Source organism: Sander lucioperca, chromosome 10 (assembly GCF_008315115.2).
Source record: "Sander lucioperca isolate FBNREF2018 chromosome 10, SLUC_FBN_1.2, whole genome shotgun sequence".
NCBI classification, from domain to species: Eukaryota; Metazoa; Chordata; class Actinopteri; order Perciformes; family Percidae; genus Sander; species Sander lucioperca.
Window position 1 is genome coordinate 31,222,082 of NC_050182.1, and position 19,460 is coordinate 31,241,541.

Consider the following 19,460-nt stretch of genomic DNA (forward strand, 5'->3'; position numbering starts at 1 on the left):
AGCCTAAATATTCACATTATTTTTCAGTTTCCAGCAAGTCACAGTTAATTCATCATCATCCTGACAATATGTACTGGAATATCTTAAATTGTTGAGCTTTTACAGCCTATTTGTGTAAATTGACATTATTTACTTATTTTCATGAACTTTAATGAATTGGCTTAGAGTATATTGTATTAGCCCTAACTCTACTGCTATTCTTTCATTGATCTCCCAACATTGTATCAATCTACATTATGTTATAAACTGCACTTATAATAACACACAGTTTTAAATTCCAAGGGGCAAGAGTACAGGAATGCAGTACTCTGCATTGTGTTGTTTGACATTATGACAAGTAACTGATAAGACTCTATAAACAACAGCTCTGTTCTGACCCTCTCTGCATGCTTGCTCATTAGTGCTGCACTGATCCTCTGGTCTTACAGTTAAAACTGTCAGTTGGTGCAAACTGGCACACATAAGATGCACAGTTAATACTTTGGCGCTAGTAACAAACTCCAAATCTAAAAATCAGGATCTTCTTCAGTGGTCAGTGATGATTGGGAGATGACGGGACTGTTGGTGCTGTGTGTGTTTGCAGTCGTGTTCAACGACATCTCTGCCTCTACTGAAGTCTGCACAAATACCCTCCTACCTGGAGCTAAAGGTAAGGCATATCCCAGAATGTGCTAGGGGTTTGCCTGTGTGTGTGTGTGTGTGTGTGTCTCTTGATGTTTAAACCTGACTGCACAGTACTTAAACATTTGAGTCGGAAATTCTATTAAACGCACAAATCTGTGTAACGCAGTAATTCAACAAAAAATTGTGCTCACAATCTTAACTCTTGTTTGTTCATACTGTTAGAGATAAGACAATTCAAGTTTATGGCTTCATAGTAAATGTATAGGAGTGTTGACTACATCTCTTAACAAAGTAAATGTCTATACCCATATGTGTCAAATGGAAAATTCTGAGGAAACACCCCTAATGTGCTTTAGGGTTCAGAGAGCTGATGATAAAGGTAGCAAGCATGTAATGTCCTGTAGTTTATTAGCTAGCAGTCTGCTACCCCATAGTCTTTTGGAGGGAATGCCTCCCCGTGTGTGCTTTCCATTTTACGACATCCAGTAGCTTGTTCCCCTGCTGATTCAGACAGACAGACCTAATATAATACACACTCAAGCTAAGCACCAGTTTTTTAGCTCCATTCATGCTATTAAAAAACATTGCTTTTATTTCTGGTTTTAAAGTAAGTTAGATAGATTTTACTTTGGCAGTCATATACACTCACCAGGAAGTGAGTGTACAAATTGTGAGCTTTCCACTGAATTGCTGTACTAGTAAAAAAGACAGCATGTATTTAGACAGCTGCCACTAAACTAAACTGATTATTTGTACAAGATGCATCCCAGATACTGCTGAGCAGAGTCAGTCTCTGAGTGTGTGTATTCTCACGCCTGTGTATTTGAGTTGGTGTCGGACGTGTACTTTTCTGTTTCATAGCCCGAAGAAAATGTCCACACCACTGTCCTTATTTATTTTGACTTTCCAACATAGTTTTATTTCATTTACTGGTACTTTGACTTTAAATAGATTTACCGTCATCATTATTGTTTTTAAGAATGTCAAGACACTAAGAAAAGTTATATGACAAACTTTGAATTTGCTTTTTCTTACATATTACTTACTTATTACATAAGCGCAGCATGTTAGGAACTATTTATGGTTTTATTTTAGTAGTCCACAAAAGGAAACAATTTGTATGCAGGCAGAACCACTTGAAATTGCAATGATTTAGGTTACTTGATAATGTCTAAGCAGTCTGCAGAATTGAATAATCAATTTTCCCAAGTACTCCTCCAGTCTCATTGAGGGGGTTTTGTTACAATCCTTCATTTCAAAGCCCTGCACTTAACAAGATATAAAGTGCTGTTGGCATCAACAACTATGGCTAAATTACAGCTCTAATAGACACTCAGAAACCTCTCAAGATTTTTTGCCAAGAGCTCTTTGAGCAGTGCAGAGATATTTCTCCTACAGCTCAGTTGTGCTTTCAACTCAGAAAACTATGTGGTGTCACTAATACTAAAAATGATTCATTACTTTTGAAAATGAAATTGGCTTGGATGAAGATAGATTAAAAAAAGAATATTAAGAGTAAAAAAACTTTTATAAACATACAAAGTTGATTCAAAATTAACCTTACAGTAGGACACCCAATCCCACAACTGGCCCTACACTGACTCTCATACACTCACAGCCGAGTGCTGTGCTGTAGTAGTTCTTGGCCAACTGTTAGTTTTGATAATTTATCGTCATCCTGTGATGGCTTTAATATTCCATCAATGCCAGCAGTGAGTGGGAATATGCAGATTTAATCCCTGCCATGCTGGGAAAAGCCATCTAGCTGTGTACACTGCCTCTGAAAGGCCCCTTCCTCTGAAAAGAACTGTGCATTAAACATAATAGGGAAATATGCTCTCATGTATTTTACTTTCACACTCCTCCTTTTCCACTCCTCCTCTTTACTGTCTTTCCTTTTAATCCAGGAGACCAAGGTGAGATTGGAGAGGAGGGAGATCAGGGTAAACTGGGAAAAAATGGACCACCAGGACTTCCAGGTATCGAACATTCATCTATGTATTATATATACCGCATATGGTGGGGAAAATGCGGTTAATGTTGTCATAAATGGCTACTGTGAAGTAGGAATGGGGACAAAAACAAAACAAGACACTACCCTAATAAAAGAGTACTCCACCGATTTAGCATTGCAGTCTTTTAACACTGTCTCACAATGGGCAATTAAAAAAGTAAATGAAATCAATGCAGCAAAACCAAAAATAAAGTCCTTCCTTTTCCATTGTTCTTCCTCGTCAAAACCTGATGCCTACATTACCCATAATGCATCTCAACCACAGACAGGTCGGTCAGAGTTTTAAGTGTGATATGCTAGTAGCAGCTAATGTAGCAGAGATGAGGAGCAGGCTACAGAGGTCTGGAGAATCCATTCATTTCTAACACATCCCCAGATTTATTTTTATTTTCAAACTTTTATTTTTTAGCCCCAACTGATGCTTACTGAAGTGACATCACTCCCAATGGAGCCACAAAAAGCTTTGCAATACTTCATTTTCCACATATGTAGTAGTACTCCCCAAGACCTGTAAACCGACTTTGATCTGTAAAATTGGTGGAGTTCCCCTTTAAGGCCAGCATTATATAGTCCAAATAAAATAACATTTGGTTTGTTATCAGACTGTGGTTGCAGATGATGCAGTGGTCAAATATTAGCATAATGACAGTGACTCCAGGTCTGTTTTAATGGCACCCTAGTCTGGATCAACGGAAGTACATTTCCAGGATAATTGCCTGACATCCGGCGCGTGAGCTTCCGCTTCAGCTCTCTGCGATACTCAAAATCAATCCCTTCGCTTCGGGAAACAACAACAAACTTCGAGCTAGCAAGCTACACGCTGGAGTAACCGGACATTAGTCCACAGCGTTGTGGAGATAGGTCTGGCAATGTTCTAAACTTTGCAAAGTTCAGAACACAGAACAATGGTTGTCGCACTATTGTCCTGAAAAAGATAATTTGTCTTGAATTGTGGTGAAATAATCTCACCTCACTGTGAGTTTTTAATCTTTAAAAAAGGACAAATCAATAACAGGTTAGATATTTTTAAAGGACAAATCCGGCGCAAAATGAACCTAGGGGTTAATAACACTAGAGCTTAGATCGGGCCAAAAAAATCAAGCCCAACCCTACCCGAGCCCGTGCACATTGTGTCCGAGCCCGGCCCGGCCCAACACATTAACTGTAATTATGAGCCCAATTTAAACCCAACAATTTTTTAATATGTGGGCCGTTATAACTGACGTTCTCAACTACAATTCTGAGTTGTTTGAACTACAGAAATCTGTTTAGAATTATCTTCATGAATAATGCAACAAGGACGAAGCATGTAAACTGCGCTGTTTGTTTATTCAGAATGGAATGGATCGCACATGGATCCGAATGAAGAAACTTAAAAAAAAAAACTCGACCCTAGCTCCCTCAGCCGAATAGTGTGGGTTACAGATCAAGGCAGCAACATAATCAAAGCCCTGGAACCATATAGGAGACTTTCTTGTCTCGATCACCTAATTAATACTGTCCTTCGCCACGGTCTGCATGCTGACACACTGGCCGACAACAGTGCTGCAGATGGGGGAGACACGATGTAGCACAGTTTACCTCACACTCAAATCAGTGCAGGACATGTAGCCTACCCAGAGCTACGGGAGGGGCTGGAGAGGCATAGCTTGCTCCCCACTGAATTAGGCTAACAAAGTAATTATTAAAAAAACACAAATGCTTAATCAACGGCCCGGCCCGAGGATAGCGGCGGAAAATATCGGCCCGACCTGGCCCATGGAGATGTAATTCATGCATTTCCATGTAATTACATTTCACAAACGTAATTCCTATCGACCCATTGGGAAACCACGGACCATGGGAGATTTCAAGTGACAGTTCAGCTCACATTGCACGGCGTTCGTCGTTCGACTGGTCGTGACTGTTTTCCCAAGATGGCGCCCACCTGTATATGTGAACGGTACTGTCTTTCTAAACTATCTTTTTAATAAACTGCCTGTACACTTATAAAGTTCTCAATGCTTCGGTTTACATGTAGAGACCCTCATTATGCTACCATGGAAGTGTGGTGCTATTTTGAGCCTTGTTAGTGGTATAGAAATACTTTCCTCGTGCCCCAACGACTAGCGTTATAAAGTAATTAGCGGTTTGTGATAAAACTGGTCACATTCAATTAGCATGAAAACATATCCCAGAGAATGGCATGTTATTAACCCCTATGTTCATTTTGCGCCGGATTTGTCCTTTAAGTGTATCAAATAGGCCTTTTACACAGCAGACATTTTGACATTTCATAGAAAGCAAAACACAGGTGTTACACATGAGATTAATAACTATTCAAGTGTCCCATAAAGCCATGATGATAGTGTGATGTAGTAGCTAAATGGAATCTGGTCATCATTCATTTTATTATTTACACATGTGCTTTTCCTAGTGTGACATGTGAAATTTGTCCTCTGTGGAAAAGGCCTTACTGAAGGCAAAAGAACAAAAATAGCCCTGGTGTAACCGCTTGAGAGCCCTTGAGAGATGTATTACTGAAACGCTCCTACACTTCTGTCTTCATTAGCATGCAACATGTTTAACGAGGGCTAAAGACAATTGTAAGTGGAAATAAAAACAGCAAAAGTAACGGTCGGGAAGGCCTCTCTTATGTTTGCAGAATAGCATAAAGTCTGACTTCAGCGACTTCAAAAATGTCATTTACATACAACTTAGTGTCTGTACTGTGAGCTTCCAGACAGCTGCGTGACTTTGCCCTGGCAGCAGCTTCTGCTTTTTCCTTCTCTAGACAGCTTGCTTTCCTTTGCTGTGCAGTAGATACAGAGGCCTGCTTTGCTCTGTGACTGACAGACAGACAGACAGACAGACAAACAGATAGACCTGCACTGCTGTGTGTCTGTGGAGGAAGCAGACGTGTTAATTGCTGCCGAGGAAAGCAGTGGCGTCCCGCTTCGCCATATGTGTTCCAACTGGGCTGGTCGACTAGCTGGCCAACCAACCAACCATACGATATACACAGATGTCTGCATTCTGCGCACACACACACACACACACAGGCATATATACAACACACTATATACACACAAGACATGCAAGCATAACGACACAAGGATGTACATATACAAACACATAGTTGTATATACACACGCACACACACCGTATAAAAGCACTGGTTCCTGGCTGCCCTCTTGCTCTCCGCAGATGTTTGTTTTATTTACTAACCTCACACAGAGGTCCTCACACACACACATACATGCACACACTCTACAACAACAGACACACACTTGTTTCATCAGCCTGTGAGAGACACATGCCAGGGCTGCTTGAGTCTTTTCCAAGTGTAAAGTGAAAGAAAGTGTATATATATATATACAGTATGTGAACCCTTTTCAACTTTTCAACTCTGTGGATATTTTGCAACAGTATAGCAAACCCAATCATTATGGGTTTTCTGTGTGTATGCTGTAGGAATGAACGCAGGTTCCTATGACTTTGTAACTGCAATATGTCAACAGCTCAACAGATGACGCATCTATTCCCTGTTCTAAATTAGGCCGTTTTACAGGAAGCAGTTGCTTAATTTTGGAATGTTAAAAAGGAATACATGACTATGAAGCTTAGCTTATTATTGTCAACCAATCGCGGCGCTTGATTTCTACATTTGATAATACTGCTTAAATTACTGTTAAACTGTTGGTAACGTTTAGACAAGAATTTGAGTGGAACAGACAGTAGTTTTATGTTATGTGAGGTTCTTAATTCTTGGGGAAAACCTGTTAAGAAAGCTACCAATGAATTGTAGGTAAGGCCTTTATTTCATCTGACCTAGCTCTCTTTCCTCTGTCCATTAAGCTCTGAAAAGCAAAAAAACAGTATTCAGATTTGCTCATTGTTTGTTTGTTTGGCAAACAATGTATAATGAATGATTGATCTAAGATCTGCTTAGCATTTTTATCTCTTGTATTTTTGTTATATTAAGCCTTGAAAACACCTAGTCCGTTGAACGTTTTTTAACTAGCTTAAGGTTGTCTTAGGCTCTTTATTTGACTGAAAAATGTGGCATTACCCTCCAGCAGCTGGAGAATCCAGACGTTAAACCAGTTGGAGGGGTTGGCCATTATAAAGAGCGACTGCAGTGATAGGGAGAACTGTTATCTGGACGTTTAGAAAGACAGTTTAACTGGCAAGCATAAGCACTGTGAAAACAACAATAATCCACTTTTATAGACAGAAGCAATAAGAAGAGACTAATGGATTACATTTCTTCGTATAGGAAAAAACAAACACCTATAATCACGGTTCACAATCAGTTCTCAAGTCAGCATTGTCAAAGTATTCTCTCAGGCATGCACACTGAAAAGTACGCAAAGATTGCACACAGACTATAGTGAAATAATGAAATTTCCCATAGCTTAACAGAGTCTACCAGACCTCACACAATTCATAAGTCCTCACACCTTCCGCCAACACTTCTCACATGAGAAAGTGGGAAATAGCAGTGTTTGTGTGTGTGTGTGTGTGTGTGTGTGTGTGTGTGTAATCCCTCTTATAGCAGAAGGCCTCTCTAATGTGTCACTTAGTATTTCAAATGCCATCAATTTCCAGTTGAATAGTTTCCTGAGGAAATACTCATTCAAGTGTTGGCAGAAAGCCTCTGTCTGCTCTGTAGTTTCTCACACACACACACACACACACACACACACACAATCTCTGTCTCTCTCACACTCTCTCTGATATTCTCTGTCCTCCTACAGTTTCACTGTAACATTCAAAATCATGCACTTTCTCAGTATCTCTCCTAACACCAAACTAAAGCAGCCTTAAAAGGATTGTGGAGTGACAGATGACAGTAATCAGATTACAGAAAAGGGCTGTAATCTCTCATTGTGGTGACAGCAATCAGATAGAAGATAATAGATAATCACAATAGATGCTTAAATAACAAATTAAAAGAACTTAATCAACTCAACTCAAATCACGTTCTGTGTAGCAGATCATTGTCGACTACACACTTTGCATTTACTGTACTCTGTTTACCACATTTTTAAAGTGGACTTCCACTTTTGCTAAACCAGCTAAAACTGCAACAATGTGCACTTTCTCACAGACTATCCTCACTCCACAAACAGCCTCTAAACACCAAATACTTTAGTCAGTGCCCGAAATAAATCAGCATTTTTCCCTCTAATTTATCTACTGGCAAAATAATAATAGCAAAAACAGCATCAATTTAGGAACCAAACTATGCAGCGGTTGTTGGTAAAAACCCTCTGGGCTCGCAATCTCTGGGAGCATGCAATTATATTGATTAGGCTTGAAAACAACAAAATAATCCAAAAACAAAAGAGAAATGATGAAAGCATACCATTTATTGTATGAATATAAAAAGTCTGAATGATAGAATAAAGGATCTTTATAAGATATGATGAAGTGATTTTGCAGTGAGTTTTTTTTTTGGAAAATGTTGCATATTGTGTATACTTCCCTTTTCTGTAGAGTATATCAATTGGAAAGTCATAATCTCAAACTGAGATGATGATCTTTACTGGTCTCAAATACCTCAAATCTTCTCCATATATTCTTCATGCTCGCTCTCCCCTCCCCTCATCCTCTGTGTTTCTTTCTCTTCTTCCCCAGGACTGTCAGGAGAGATGGGGCTTGAAGGAGATGTGGGCCACACAGGAAAGATGGGGCCTATTGGAGACAAAGGTATAACAAAAAAAGTTATTTCTAAGCACTTTTAATGTAAACACTGTCTCTGTCTCTCCGCCTTGATCATTTTATCTTTCTCTAAAGTTAACCCATTACTATGGATTCATTAGCATTGAGTCAAATAGATTGTACACAATGAATCAAACAGGAGTGGAAAACCTCCTATCCTCAGTGTCCTGTGAAAAAAACATAATTACAAAATGAGAGAAAGATTGATTGACTCTTTAACCGTCAAGTGTATACATTTGTCCTTGTTCCAGTGCCATGACACTTCTTTAACCTGCCTGTAGTTGTCAACAACAGGCTAAAAAAATGGCAAAAATGTAGCTGCAAGGTTTACGCAGGATTTTAATGACTTTATAATTGCCTAAAAGAAGAAATATAGTTTCCCGAACTCCTCCTCAGCTTGGACTGCAGCTCCATAATCAGACTCAAAACATTAAAATGAGTAGAACGGACATTTCTACACAAAGCAGCAAACTTAATTAGTCCCAAGACTAATACACACAAGTAAGAATTTCCCCCCATTTTTTGTTTTAAATGATCGCGTCCAAAGATAGAAGACGGCATAATCCTACCGCATGATGTCATCCAGTTGCTTTGCCCAGGGTGGCTGAAACAATTTCTATCTTTATATTTGTTTTTATGAGCAGTCATGTTCCCCTGCCTTCCTAGGCATTCACTTTTCTCAGTATTCATTATGTTTAATACACTTACAGGAAAGTAGCTGTGCATCAGCATCTCAGGCAGAAGAGTGAGGTCACAGGTTTGGATTTCCCTTGATCCTGAGCGCCTGTAGCTCATAAAACACCTAGAGAAAAACACATTTTTAGGGCAATGTCAGCAGAATCACAAACTAAGATTTAACTAATCTTTTGCTGAATTACCAGCCCACTCAAGGAAAATAGTTTTAATTTCCATGTTAGCAAAATTGGTGTAAGATATATATATATATATATATATATATATATATATATATATATATATATATATATATATATATATATAAGGTTATTATAATACATGAGCAAGTATCCTTTGTATCTGCTATAATTATATGCATATGTTGGCTTATTATTAGAGTGTTTACATGGCTTACATTTTTGCTTCGGCTTGGATAGAGCAACTACCTAAAGCTATAAAACTATGTGTAATTAGTGAATTAATGTGGGAAACCAACAATCTAACTGCAGCAGGACTGTCCACAGAAATGACACTGCACTGCATATCTGGTAGCATTTTAACTTAATAACTTGCAACAAGATAATAAGTCTGAAGTTATAAATGTTGACTTTTCACATTTTTGTCAGGGTGCTCAAACTGTCACTGTTTATTCCATCACAAAGCCACTCAGCCTGATCAGATTGTACAAGTACAATATGTCCTCATACAAAACCAGCCTATTGTGATGTTTATACTGCAGCCCACTTCCCCAATATGTCAAACACTCAGTTCACTTCCACAATAAGTTCTGGATTACATGTACACACCAACACTACAATTTACAAACATATATATATTTTTTTTAAAACATGTGTGTGTTGTCATGTGTAGGTCTATTTGGAACAATTTAATCTGGGTTACAATTGGTCAAAGTTTGACCTGAGTATATCGATACCTGTGTGCAGCCATCTTTAAATTGTTTGACTGTATGACACAGCCATCTGGTGGTAATCTTTTGAAACTACATCACAATGTCACATAATAACATTAGAAGCTGTCAGTATGAATTAGTAAATAGTCATAGTACTGTGTTGTTTATTTATTTTTTAAGCGATTAAAAACATGAAAACGTTAATTGCCAGGATCACAGATGTCAGAATTGTCTCACATGTGATTTCTATTGCTCTGTAGGTAACAAAGGTGATACAGGTTTGGAGGGGCCTTCTGGTTTAAAGGGGAAACCTGGTGAGTAAGTCTACAGCATGTAGACGTTGCTTTTTCAAGTCCACCATGTGACAATAACTACCATTGTGCTCCTCTCAGACCAACATGATGAGGTTACAGAAATTTTACATTTACAAATAAACAGCCTAACCAGATAATGTGTCAGTATTTCTCTGACATTTCAAGCATTCTTGTAAGTGGGTTTGAACTGATAAATATAGAGTTGAGCAAACTATACTTGTGTCACTTACTGCAATTAAAAAAAAAAAAAAAAAGCTTCCTCCACTTGAGCATCCTCGCTACTACAGAAATACAGTAGAGCAGCATTAAATACAACTCAGCTGTCAGAGAATATCAGGACAGTGATGTTTTTCATTGTATGGGCTGTGTACTCCAGCACACTGAAGTTGAAGTCAAATGATGACAATAAGGGTAATGTGCTGACTATCAGCTTTAAAATGTGTGTTGTAGCACGATTTATAGATACAGTAGTTCACCAATTGTATGACCATGCAGCATGACAATGATCTTAGACATTATATTATATAAGGTCTAACACTGGAATAGTCTGACCTCAGTCCACCTGATTATGTGTTTCACTTGCTGAAAGCAAACATGAAAAGAAGACGCCAGCAGTACAGACCTGGCAGGGCATCACCAAGGATGATAGCAAATGTTGGCTGATGTTAGTTGGTCACAGACTTAAGAAAAATAGTTCTATAATTCTATGTTCTGATTACTCTGTGTACATATTATGAAAACTTAGATAGCATTGCAAATAATCCTTCAATGGTATTAACTTATTTCAATTAACCCACGGCTAGGGTGGAGGAGGCTTTGGCCATGCAGCAGGACTTGACTGAGGACTTGTAGGCTCTTAAATGGCCATCAATTCGTACAACAAAGAAACAACAGTGGTGGTGTACTGAAGGACCTTACACTAATACTGTATATGGTGGTACATTTTTATAATAGTAATAATGCAAGAAGGTGATTCTGTGCTGTGCTAAATCGTGTACACACTCAAATCATGTGCGGGCCTTTGTTAAATCCATCAGGCACAACATGTGACTGTGGCAGGTACAGGAAGGTGGTTGGACAGCTGGATGTCAATGTAGGCAAGCTGAGGAAGGCTGTCAAGTTTGTGAAGAATGGTAAGTGCTAAGTGGTGTGATATATCCATGGTACGCCAGCTGAATATTCTAGAAAGTGGGAAAAACATAACATGCAGCTCTAAATATAAAATTGTAAAACCTATATTGAGTTAACATAAAATTTATGAAACGCATCTAAGAAGAAACAATGTTTTATTACTTAATATTTTTGTTGTGTTCCTTATTCCCTATTCTTTATATTACCTTCCCTTACATTATTGCTATGCCTTTTTAAACATGAGTTCATCTGTTTCAGTGTCTTGGTTGGTCTTAGGTTGAAACTAACGTAGGGTGGAAAACTGTATGAACACCAATTCCTTATTTGCATTATGTTCATTTGAAAAAAGTGCTTACAGTATTTAGTTTTCCCATGCCTGCGCTTACTCATGGCATGTAATTTGATCAACTTTGAAAATGAGACACAGCTTTTCTCTTTCCATTTTTCTGTCTCTTTTTCTGTGATTTCTGTGCTGACAAGCATAGTGGAGCTGCCATATAGATACAGTAAATATCTGTCAGTATTTATAGTCATAATGCCATGTTAATGCCCTGAGAAATATGTGTCTGAACTTGATGCAAAAGCTTACAGAACATAGGTACTGTACAACCAGGACCGGCCCTAGACCTTTGGTTGCCCTAAGCAAGATTTGGTTTGGGGTCCCATCATTGTAATGTGTTGCCTCTTGCAATGGCACTGAACCAACTTGTGTATTGTAAATATAAGTTTAAGCACACGTACTATACAAATAAGCCTGTGAAGACTAAAGTGAGACATATTTGCAGCTACACTATCTATAGACTACAGTAAATTTCCTCCTAATCCAATGAATGGTCCTTCTCAGCCTTTTGCTTGATCTGGTTAGAGTTTGATGCATATTTTACTGTCATGTTCTCATTGGAAAGGCCTGAATCTCACCTGTATTAATGTGTTACATATCCAAATATAGAACAGATATGACACAACCAAGATATGATGCACAAGGCAACCATGTGGTAACGAACACATACATTTATTACAAATAACTAATACTACTGTGCAAAGTCTGTGCTTGTACTGTCTGATGATTTAGCATATCCTGACAAATATGCACCTGTAAATTATAGTATAATAATACTATTATTCATTTAATTAGCTGCATCAGGCCCATTTAAACTGCCTTCCCCAGATTTCCTTATACATTTTTAAATATAAAATATGAATTATACTATGGCTAGGCTGCGTACTAAGGTTATTATTTACTGTGAGTGAGATGTGCATATATAGCCTATTGACCAGTATGTCCAGCTATTAGCTATATTGAATTCCAGATGTTGATTAGCTGCCAGCTAATCAACATTTGGAATTCAATATAGCTAATTTAATAGCTATTTTAAATTCAATGTTTAATCAATAGTCAATCAACCCATGGTTTTCCATCTTGCATTAGTCCACAGTTACAACTAACCCTTGAATGAGAGTCGACTAGATAGTCTTGTTTTCAAATGAGAACAGTGCCATCCCACTCAAAGGCAACTGTATATTGTCTGGACTGGTCCCCACTACACAGAGTGGCTGCTGGAGGCACAAGTTCATTTCGTGCACACGCAAATTAACGCGCATGGGTATGAACGCATGTTCACGCGCGTCGCGATTATGTTTTCCGAGCTGCAGTTAATTAACACCATTGCAGATTGGGGTTTATTAAACGTAAATCGTTGTAGCCTCTTTCACTCTCGCTTTAGTCAGGCAGTCACAGAATAGCCCTGGAAGTGGCTGCAAGCAAGCATGACCGACAGACAGATGCACTGCGAGCTACCATATTAACCTTAACCTTAACGTTAACGTTACTGTTATTTGTTGAAATCAAACTTGGAGAAAAGAGAACACAAGTTTACCTGATTACTGTGGGGGGGGGGGGGGTTCCCTCTTTGCGTGACTAGAAGAATAGTTCCGCTTCATCTTCCTCGTCAAAGTTGTAAACATGACACACGAGGGGGAGGCAGGGCCTTTGCGTAATTTGCGGGGACTTCCGCAACTTGCGTAGTGAGCGTATGCATGGTTGAGTTAAGAGAACGGGGCGCGGATTTACGAATCCTACTATGGCCACGCCAAGACCCGCCCTTCAATAGCATTTATTGGCCACGCGTCCATGCTTACGCAAGGTAACGTAACCCTATTTGTATAGGTCCTATCACCTGACCAATCGGCTATCCTAACCTTAATGGCACATAGCACTGGCCCACTGGCTTCTGACTTGTTTTGTTTGTTTCTTTTCTTTTCTTTTCTTTAATATCTTTCTTTTTTTTTCTTTTTTATGCTACTTAATACATATTTTGTATAATTTGTTTTATTAAAACAGATTATCATGGAAAACAAGTAAGTATCCTAACCCCTAAAGAACTTTAACCCTGTCCTGTGCAGTCATCTTGGGGCTGAAGGAAACAGAAGAGAGATACTACCTGCTGGTGAAGGAGCCCAAGAGGTTCAGAGAGGCTTTAATAAACTGTAAGCTGAGAGGAGGCACCCTGGCCATGCCAAAAACCAGCAACACCAACCGTCTCATGGCAGACTATGTCAGTCAGGCAGGACTGACAAGAGTTTATGTAGGACTGCAGGCTCAAAGCAAGGACACAGTAAGTGGTCCCCATCAGATGTTCAACAGATGTTCATCAGATGCTCATAATGCACACACACACACACACACACACACACACACACACTCACACTGCAGCAGGTGGAATTTCATTTTTTAGTTTTAGGGCTCTCCTGAAACCTGGTTTAATAATGAGATGCTATTTTTCAAGTGCAAATAACTTTCTAATTATATATTTATCTCTGTTTTTTCTTGTCAGGTTGGAACAAGTGGTTATGTTTATGCAGACTCCAGTCCTCTGCAGGGTTTTGCAGCTTGGAGCCAAGAGGAGGAGCTCAATTCCAGAGTATCTCCCACCACAAACTCAAGCTGTGTGGAGCTGCTCAGCACTGGGACATGGAGTTATGTGGAGTGTGAAGCCACTTTGTTTTTTATCTGCGAGTTCCCAAAGAGCAGGAGAAGGGGAGGATCAGGAGGAGGGGGAAATTGAAAATCTAGACTTGGCGTGGCTTACACAGTTAGATCTGTCTGGACCTATCCTGGAGGAAAAACGTAAAAATACAAAAAAAGGTCAGAGACCTATGGTTCAAAAGATGCAGGCTAAAAGATAAAGTTTGTTCTTATAGCGCCACCAACTGGCCAATTTGCTCTAAATTTGCCTCTGGGTCCTCAGCAATACACCAGCCAATTCAATTTAAAAGTTTGTCAGGTTTTTGAGTGTTGTGCACCTTTAGGCTTCTAGAGGGAGACACACTGATGGTTTGCAGTGTAATGTTCACTAATTATGTCTCTTTGTACTGCATTATTATTACGTAAAACATTAGCATTAAAATTGCAGTATATGTATGTTTTTAATTGTGTGTGTGTGTGTGTGTGATATAATCATACAATGTGAATATAGCTTCAACGATTAATAAATGTCTAATCTGCCTACATTGCTGACAAACCTACATGTAAAATTGAATAAGGGAGTGCATGTAACTCCTGCCATTCACATTCACATTCAATGTTATAGACCATCCTTGAACCAGGACAGGTGTCAAGATCTCCCTCCCATATACGACCACCTTTGGTCACGTGATAATGAGCTGTTAAATGGATTTGAATTGGCATGAAAAAGCTATCATTTATTTTTAATTGTTTGTTATGCTGTAAGCATAAAAAATGGCTAAGAGTGTACAACAACTGTTCTTATGGTGACTTTCAACATTTGCATGGAATATGGAACAATGCATTTCAAGCTGCTTTGCCCAACTGTACTCTTTGGCACTGTATAACCTGCATGGTTACATGGCAAGCTATCAAGGCTATCAAAGGCTACAACTGTGCAAGCATTATTATTAAGGCCTGAAGAAGAGGATTTTTTTATGGTTAGGAAAGTTATGAAATATTTGCTTTTCAAACTAAAGATCTCCTCCCACAAGTTTGTGTTTGCAGTGTCAGCAAATCATTGAACCTTAATAATAACTGACACAGACCCTGACCACAAACTTGAGAGATGTCAGTGTCAATGGACAGAAAGTCAGGGGAGGTTGGGAAAGATAGTGTGAATCTGATGGGTACTGACCATAGATTAAAGTATGGATGGCAATCTTAAATTTCAGGCAAGAATACACAACCAACCAATAACCATAACCACATTCCTGCCAATATGTTATGTATTTTAAAGGCCTATCTAGGCATGGGCGTTGCAAATTAGTTTAGGCCATAAATAATGCTAAATAAATGCTGTGGTGTGTGGCATAACTTTATGCTACATAATTGTCCCTATACAAATAAACATAAACAAAACAAATCATGGTTTTTCATTGATTCTACGGTGAATGAACTTGTTGTAGATTCAATCTATAGCCTGACTATAGACAGAGACACTCTGAGAGATGTGGGAGACCAACTGAAGATTGGTTCCAGCAACCTGACAAAAGAGATGGAGGCTCTGCAGAGCCAATACAACAACAAGAAATTGAAACTTGAATGCAATCTCCAAAATTTGGAGACATTGCTGTAAATCAAAGAAGGTGCAGAAAATAAAGGTACATTATCAAACACCAAGAGACTTGGGTTGATAAAATGCATGTGAGTGCACATTAAATAAAAGGGATGGGATAAAAAGATTAGAATTCTAACTAATACAGCGTCATATCAGCCGACCCAAACGAATGAAAAACGAATCTGTATAACTGTTAAATTCTAACTACAACTACATTCATCTGCACAGTTGTGTCGGAATCATTTAACCAAGCGCAGGCTCACTGCTTGATACTTGAGCTATTAGTCTTTACTACACACATCTTTGTGTTGTCAAACAAAGAATGAATATTATAGTATTTAAAAATAATGGGCATTTTTAGGCCTTTATTGACAGGACAGCTGAAGAAATGAAAGGGGAGAGAGATAGGGGAAATGACATGCACTCAAGGGCCGCAGGTCGGAGTCGGGCCGGGGCCGCTGCGTCGAGGAGTAAACCTCTATATGTCTCTATACCTCTATATGTTCTCTGGAGGACAACCAGGAAAGACTGGATGACAGCAGGGAAAGACCGCACCGGTAGTGGGTGGCTAGTTACCCAACCCACTAGTACCTCAGAAGAGGCACACCCAAACCTTGACTACAAAGAACACTAAGAAAAAACAACCCGCAGGCCCTCCGAGAGGCGGGATGAAAGATTGGCCTAACAGGACGGATCACACGGTAACGACAGCAATGGAAACGGACAACAAGATGAACATGGGTTCTGTGGGTTGCGAATCCACCAGGGGAAGCGAAAGTGTGGGCAGAAGGGCCAACAGCAACCTTGCACTGCCTTAGCAGGTGAGACAAGAGGGACCGAAAGCCAGGTCGAAAACCACAGAGCCGATGGACCCAATGTTGCAGAAGGCAAAGAAGTCACAGAGGAAGAAGGCCCACTGGTGGAGGGAGAGCCCCTACGTGAGTACTACCAAGACCCAGTCGCCACCAACTCACACAGGACAGAGCCAAAAGCAGAGACCAAGAAACCAACTAGAAGAGGCAAGCTGAAATGGCCAAAGTCAAGCGAGACAGATGCATGACGAACACTGGACTCCGACCTGGTCAAGACACTGGAGGAATCTTTGCGAGGAGGGGCGGAATCCACGCTCAACCAGATTGGGGATATCCTATACCAGGCCTGCAGGACCAGGTTTGGCGAAGTGACCTCCAACCAGAGGACCGCTCAAAGAGAGAAGGGAAGGAGAGAAAAGGAGATTGACCATCTAGTGCGAAGGCGCCGACAACTACGGAAGAACTGGAGGAAGGCAACACTGGCAGAGAAAGAGGGTCTGAAAGCCTTGTGGGAGGAGGTCAGGCAAAGACTGTCCAGGCTTCGCAGAGCTGATGAGTGAGAGCAATTAACATTGATGAAGTGAAAACACACAGTGAGAGTCGCGAAAAACACGGACAACACCCCAAAACAAGTTCACGGCTATTTTAATGTACACATTGCCATGGATATACGCATTGCTAAGCATCATCGTGATTGACAGGTTGGTGTGTTAGCCACGCCCAAAGCATGTCCTGCTCTATTATCAATTTTAAAATAAATGTTACCATAATTTACAAAATGAACATCATGCTGTATTAAAGAAGACTTGAAAGTAGCAATTGAGACCATAAGCTGGTTAGGAAAATGTTTACTGAGGTAATAAATCAAATGACAAGTTGGGTCATTTCCCCATAGACTTCTATACAAGCTGACTTCTTTTTGCAACCACTTGAGTCGCCCTTTGCTGGAAATTAGATATAATGCAGTTGTAAGGCATACGCATTGGCTTCACTTTTCATCATTGTTACTGTACTTTATATCTTTATAACAAACAAGCCCTCCAAATAAACTCCGATTTTTTTTCTTCTAATTTCTTTTATGAAATAAAAGACACTAAAACAAATGTTAAGGGAATGTATCCACTAAAAAATACACATGAGTTTTCTTTAATCTTCACAATATTGCTTATTAATATTTTGTTCCTGCTTTTTTAGTCATTCAAAGAGAAAGGTAACACACAGCGTTGTATGTTGTTTTGTTTTCTTCCACTGCTTCTAAAATAAACAATAAAAACATGGACAAAAGAGTAAGATTGACTAGTTTTATATTTCACAATGTCCTTATTTTAATCTCGCAGAGTCAGTAATTTGCTACATTGTAGCTTAAGAATCAGCAGTTTAATTAAAGAAGATTAATATCAAGCTTTATGCTGTTCCATAGATGACAGTGAGTGAGGCATTGATATAATATTATATATGTTTTATATCTATGGAGACCTCCAGGGACGCACCGGGCTAAAGTCTTTCTATGTACGGAGAAACAGGGGCAAATATGTGCTTCTTAAAACTTGTGATTTCCTTGATGTTAAAAAAAAAATCACCCTTAAAAAAGATTTCCAATATAACAATGCTGGTATCTCACATGATAGGATACAGGGGTCTTATACAGGTGGTATTGATTCTAACTGTGAACTAAGCTCAGCGCCCTTTAAAAGGTTATATCAACATTGGTTCACATGACCCAAGTCATAGCTAAACATTAACTGTGGCTTACCATAAGAAACTGCTACCAACCAATGTAACAACATCACCATTTGATTAAAAAAAAGCATGTGGTCCCCAAAAATGACCCTCCAACACTTGATGTTTTTGTCCCATGTTTTAATGCAAAGATGGTAAACATAGCTAAGTCAGTTTGGAAATCAGTTCTCCTCTCTCCTCAGTGGATACTCTAACCTTTAAGCTAATATTTACTTTGTTCCTGTACTGGGAAGGTTAACCAGTAGACACACCATTGTTTCTTAGCCCTTATTTCTTTTCTAACCATGTTAAAAAAAAAAAAAAAAAAAGAAGAAGCCATGACTCCAACTATTTGATTTTTCCTCTGTCATTTTTCTAAGCTTTCTAAGTCTGCTGGTGGCTGCTTACACAATGACGGAGCCAAGGCTCCAACCAACAAGTGGGAGTAAAATTGTTGCCTTCAGTTGGAGTTGGAATTACCAGAAGTACAAGATGAGCATATTTATTTACAATGTAGCCTTCTGATTGCAGAGTTATAGTATTAAGAATTGACATTTAGGGTGTGGAGAGCATAAAAGTCGTGTAAACATGAAGGAGTAAAGGAGGGATCAGTCTGTGGTGTTAATCATTGTAAACCTTGAAGCCTTTTATGACATACTTGATATACTACCTTACCAACATCTGATGTAAACAGCAGATTCATTCTGCCAAAACTAAATGTATTGGCATGTTATAACCATTACTGACATGAAGAAAATATATTTTGATTGTTATTCATTATGGCTAATGGGTATTGTTTTTGTTCTAGCCTCCCTCTCTATTGTACTATAATCAACTTCAAACTAATAAATTAATTATAAGCTTAGTTACATGACTTGTCAACATTTTATTGGCTTTTTCTTGCCAGTGTTGCACATACAAGCAGTGGTGGGAAAAGTAATCAGATCCTTTAATAAAGGTTCTAATACCACACTGTGAAAATGCAAGTAA

General features: G+C 39.1%; 2 protein-coding genes across 5 annotated transcripts in view; one reads left to right on the forward strand and one right to left on the reverse strand.

The window, feature by feature from the left end:
* Positions 1–13,593, reverse strand: part of LOC116049227 (tumor necrosis factor receptor superfamily member 11B) — a 91,544-nt gene extending 77,951 nt beyond the window's left edge. Inside the window, exons 1-3 of one of the 2 annotated variants that reach the window (XM_031298688.2) lie at positions 13,252–13,593; positions 9,053–9,146; positions 8,183–8,317 (exon numbers count right to left, since the gene is read on the reverse strand). In XM_031298688.2, coding sequence (XP_031154548.1) covers positions 8,183–8,209 — 27 coding nt within the window. In that variant the 5' untranslated portion in view covers positions 8,210–8,317; positions 9,053–9,146; positions 13,252–13,593. The remainder of the gene's footprint in view (positions 1–8,182; positions 8,318–9,052; positions 9,147–13,251) is intronic. The other variant, XM_031298687.2, reaches the window with a different exon arrangement.
* Positions 377–14,795, forward strand: colec10 (collectin sub-family member 10 (C-type lectin)). 3 transcript variants are annotated; one of them, XM_031298691.2, is made up of 7 exons: positions 377–649; positions 2,532–2,603; positions 8,261–8,332; positions 10,190–10,243; positions 11,281–11,376; positions 13,778–13,989; positions 14,209–14,795. In XM_031298691.2, the coding sequence occupies exons 1-7, from the start codon at positions 550–552 to the stop codon at positions 14,437–14,439; spliced, it is 837 nt and encodes a 278-aa protein (XP_031154551.1). In that variant the 5' UTR covers positions 377–549; the 3' UTR covers positions 14,440–14,795. The 3 variants fall into 3 exon arrangements, with proteins under 3 accessions (XP_031154551.1, XP_031154553.1, XP_031154552.1); XM_031298692.2 differs by having other exon boundaries at positions 384–649; positions 2,532–2,540; XM_031298693.2 differs by lacking the exon at positions 11,281–11,376.
* The last annotated feature ends 4,665 nt before the right edge of the window (positions 14,796–19,460 follow it).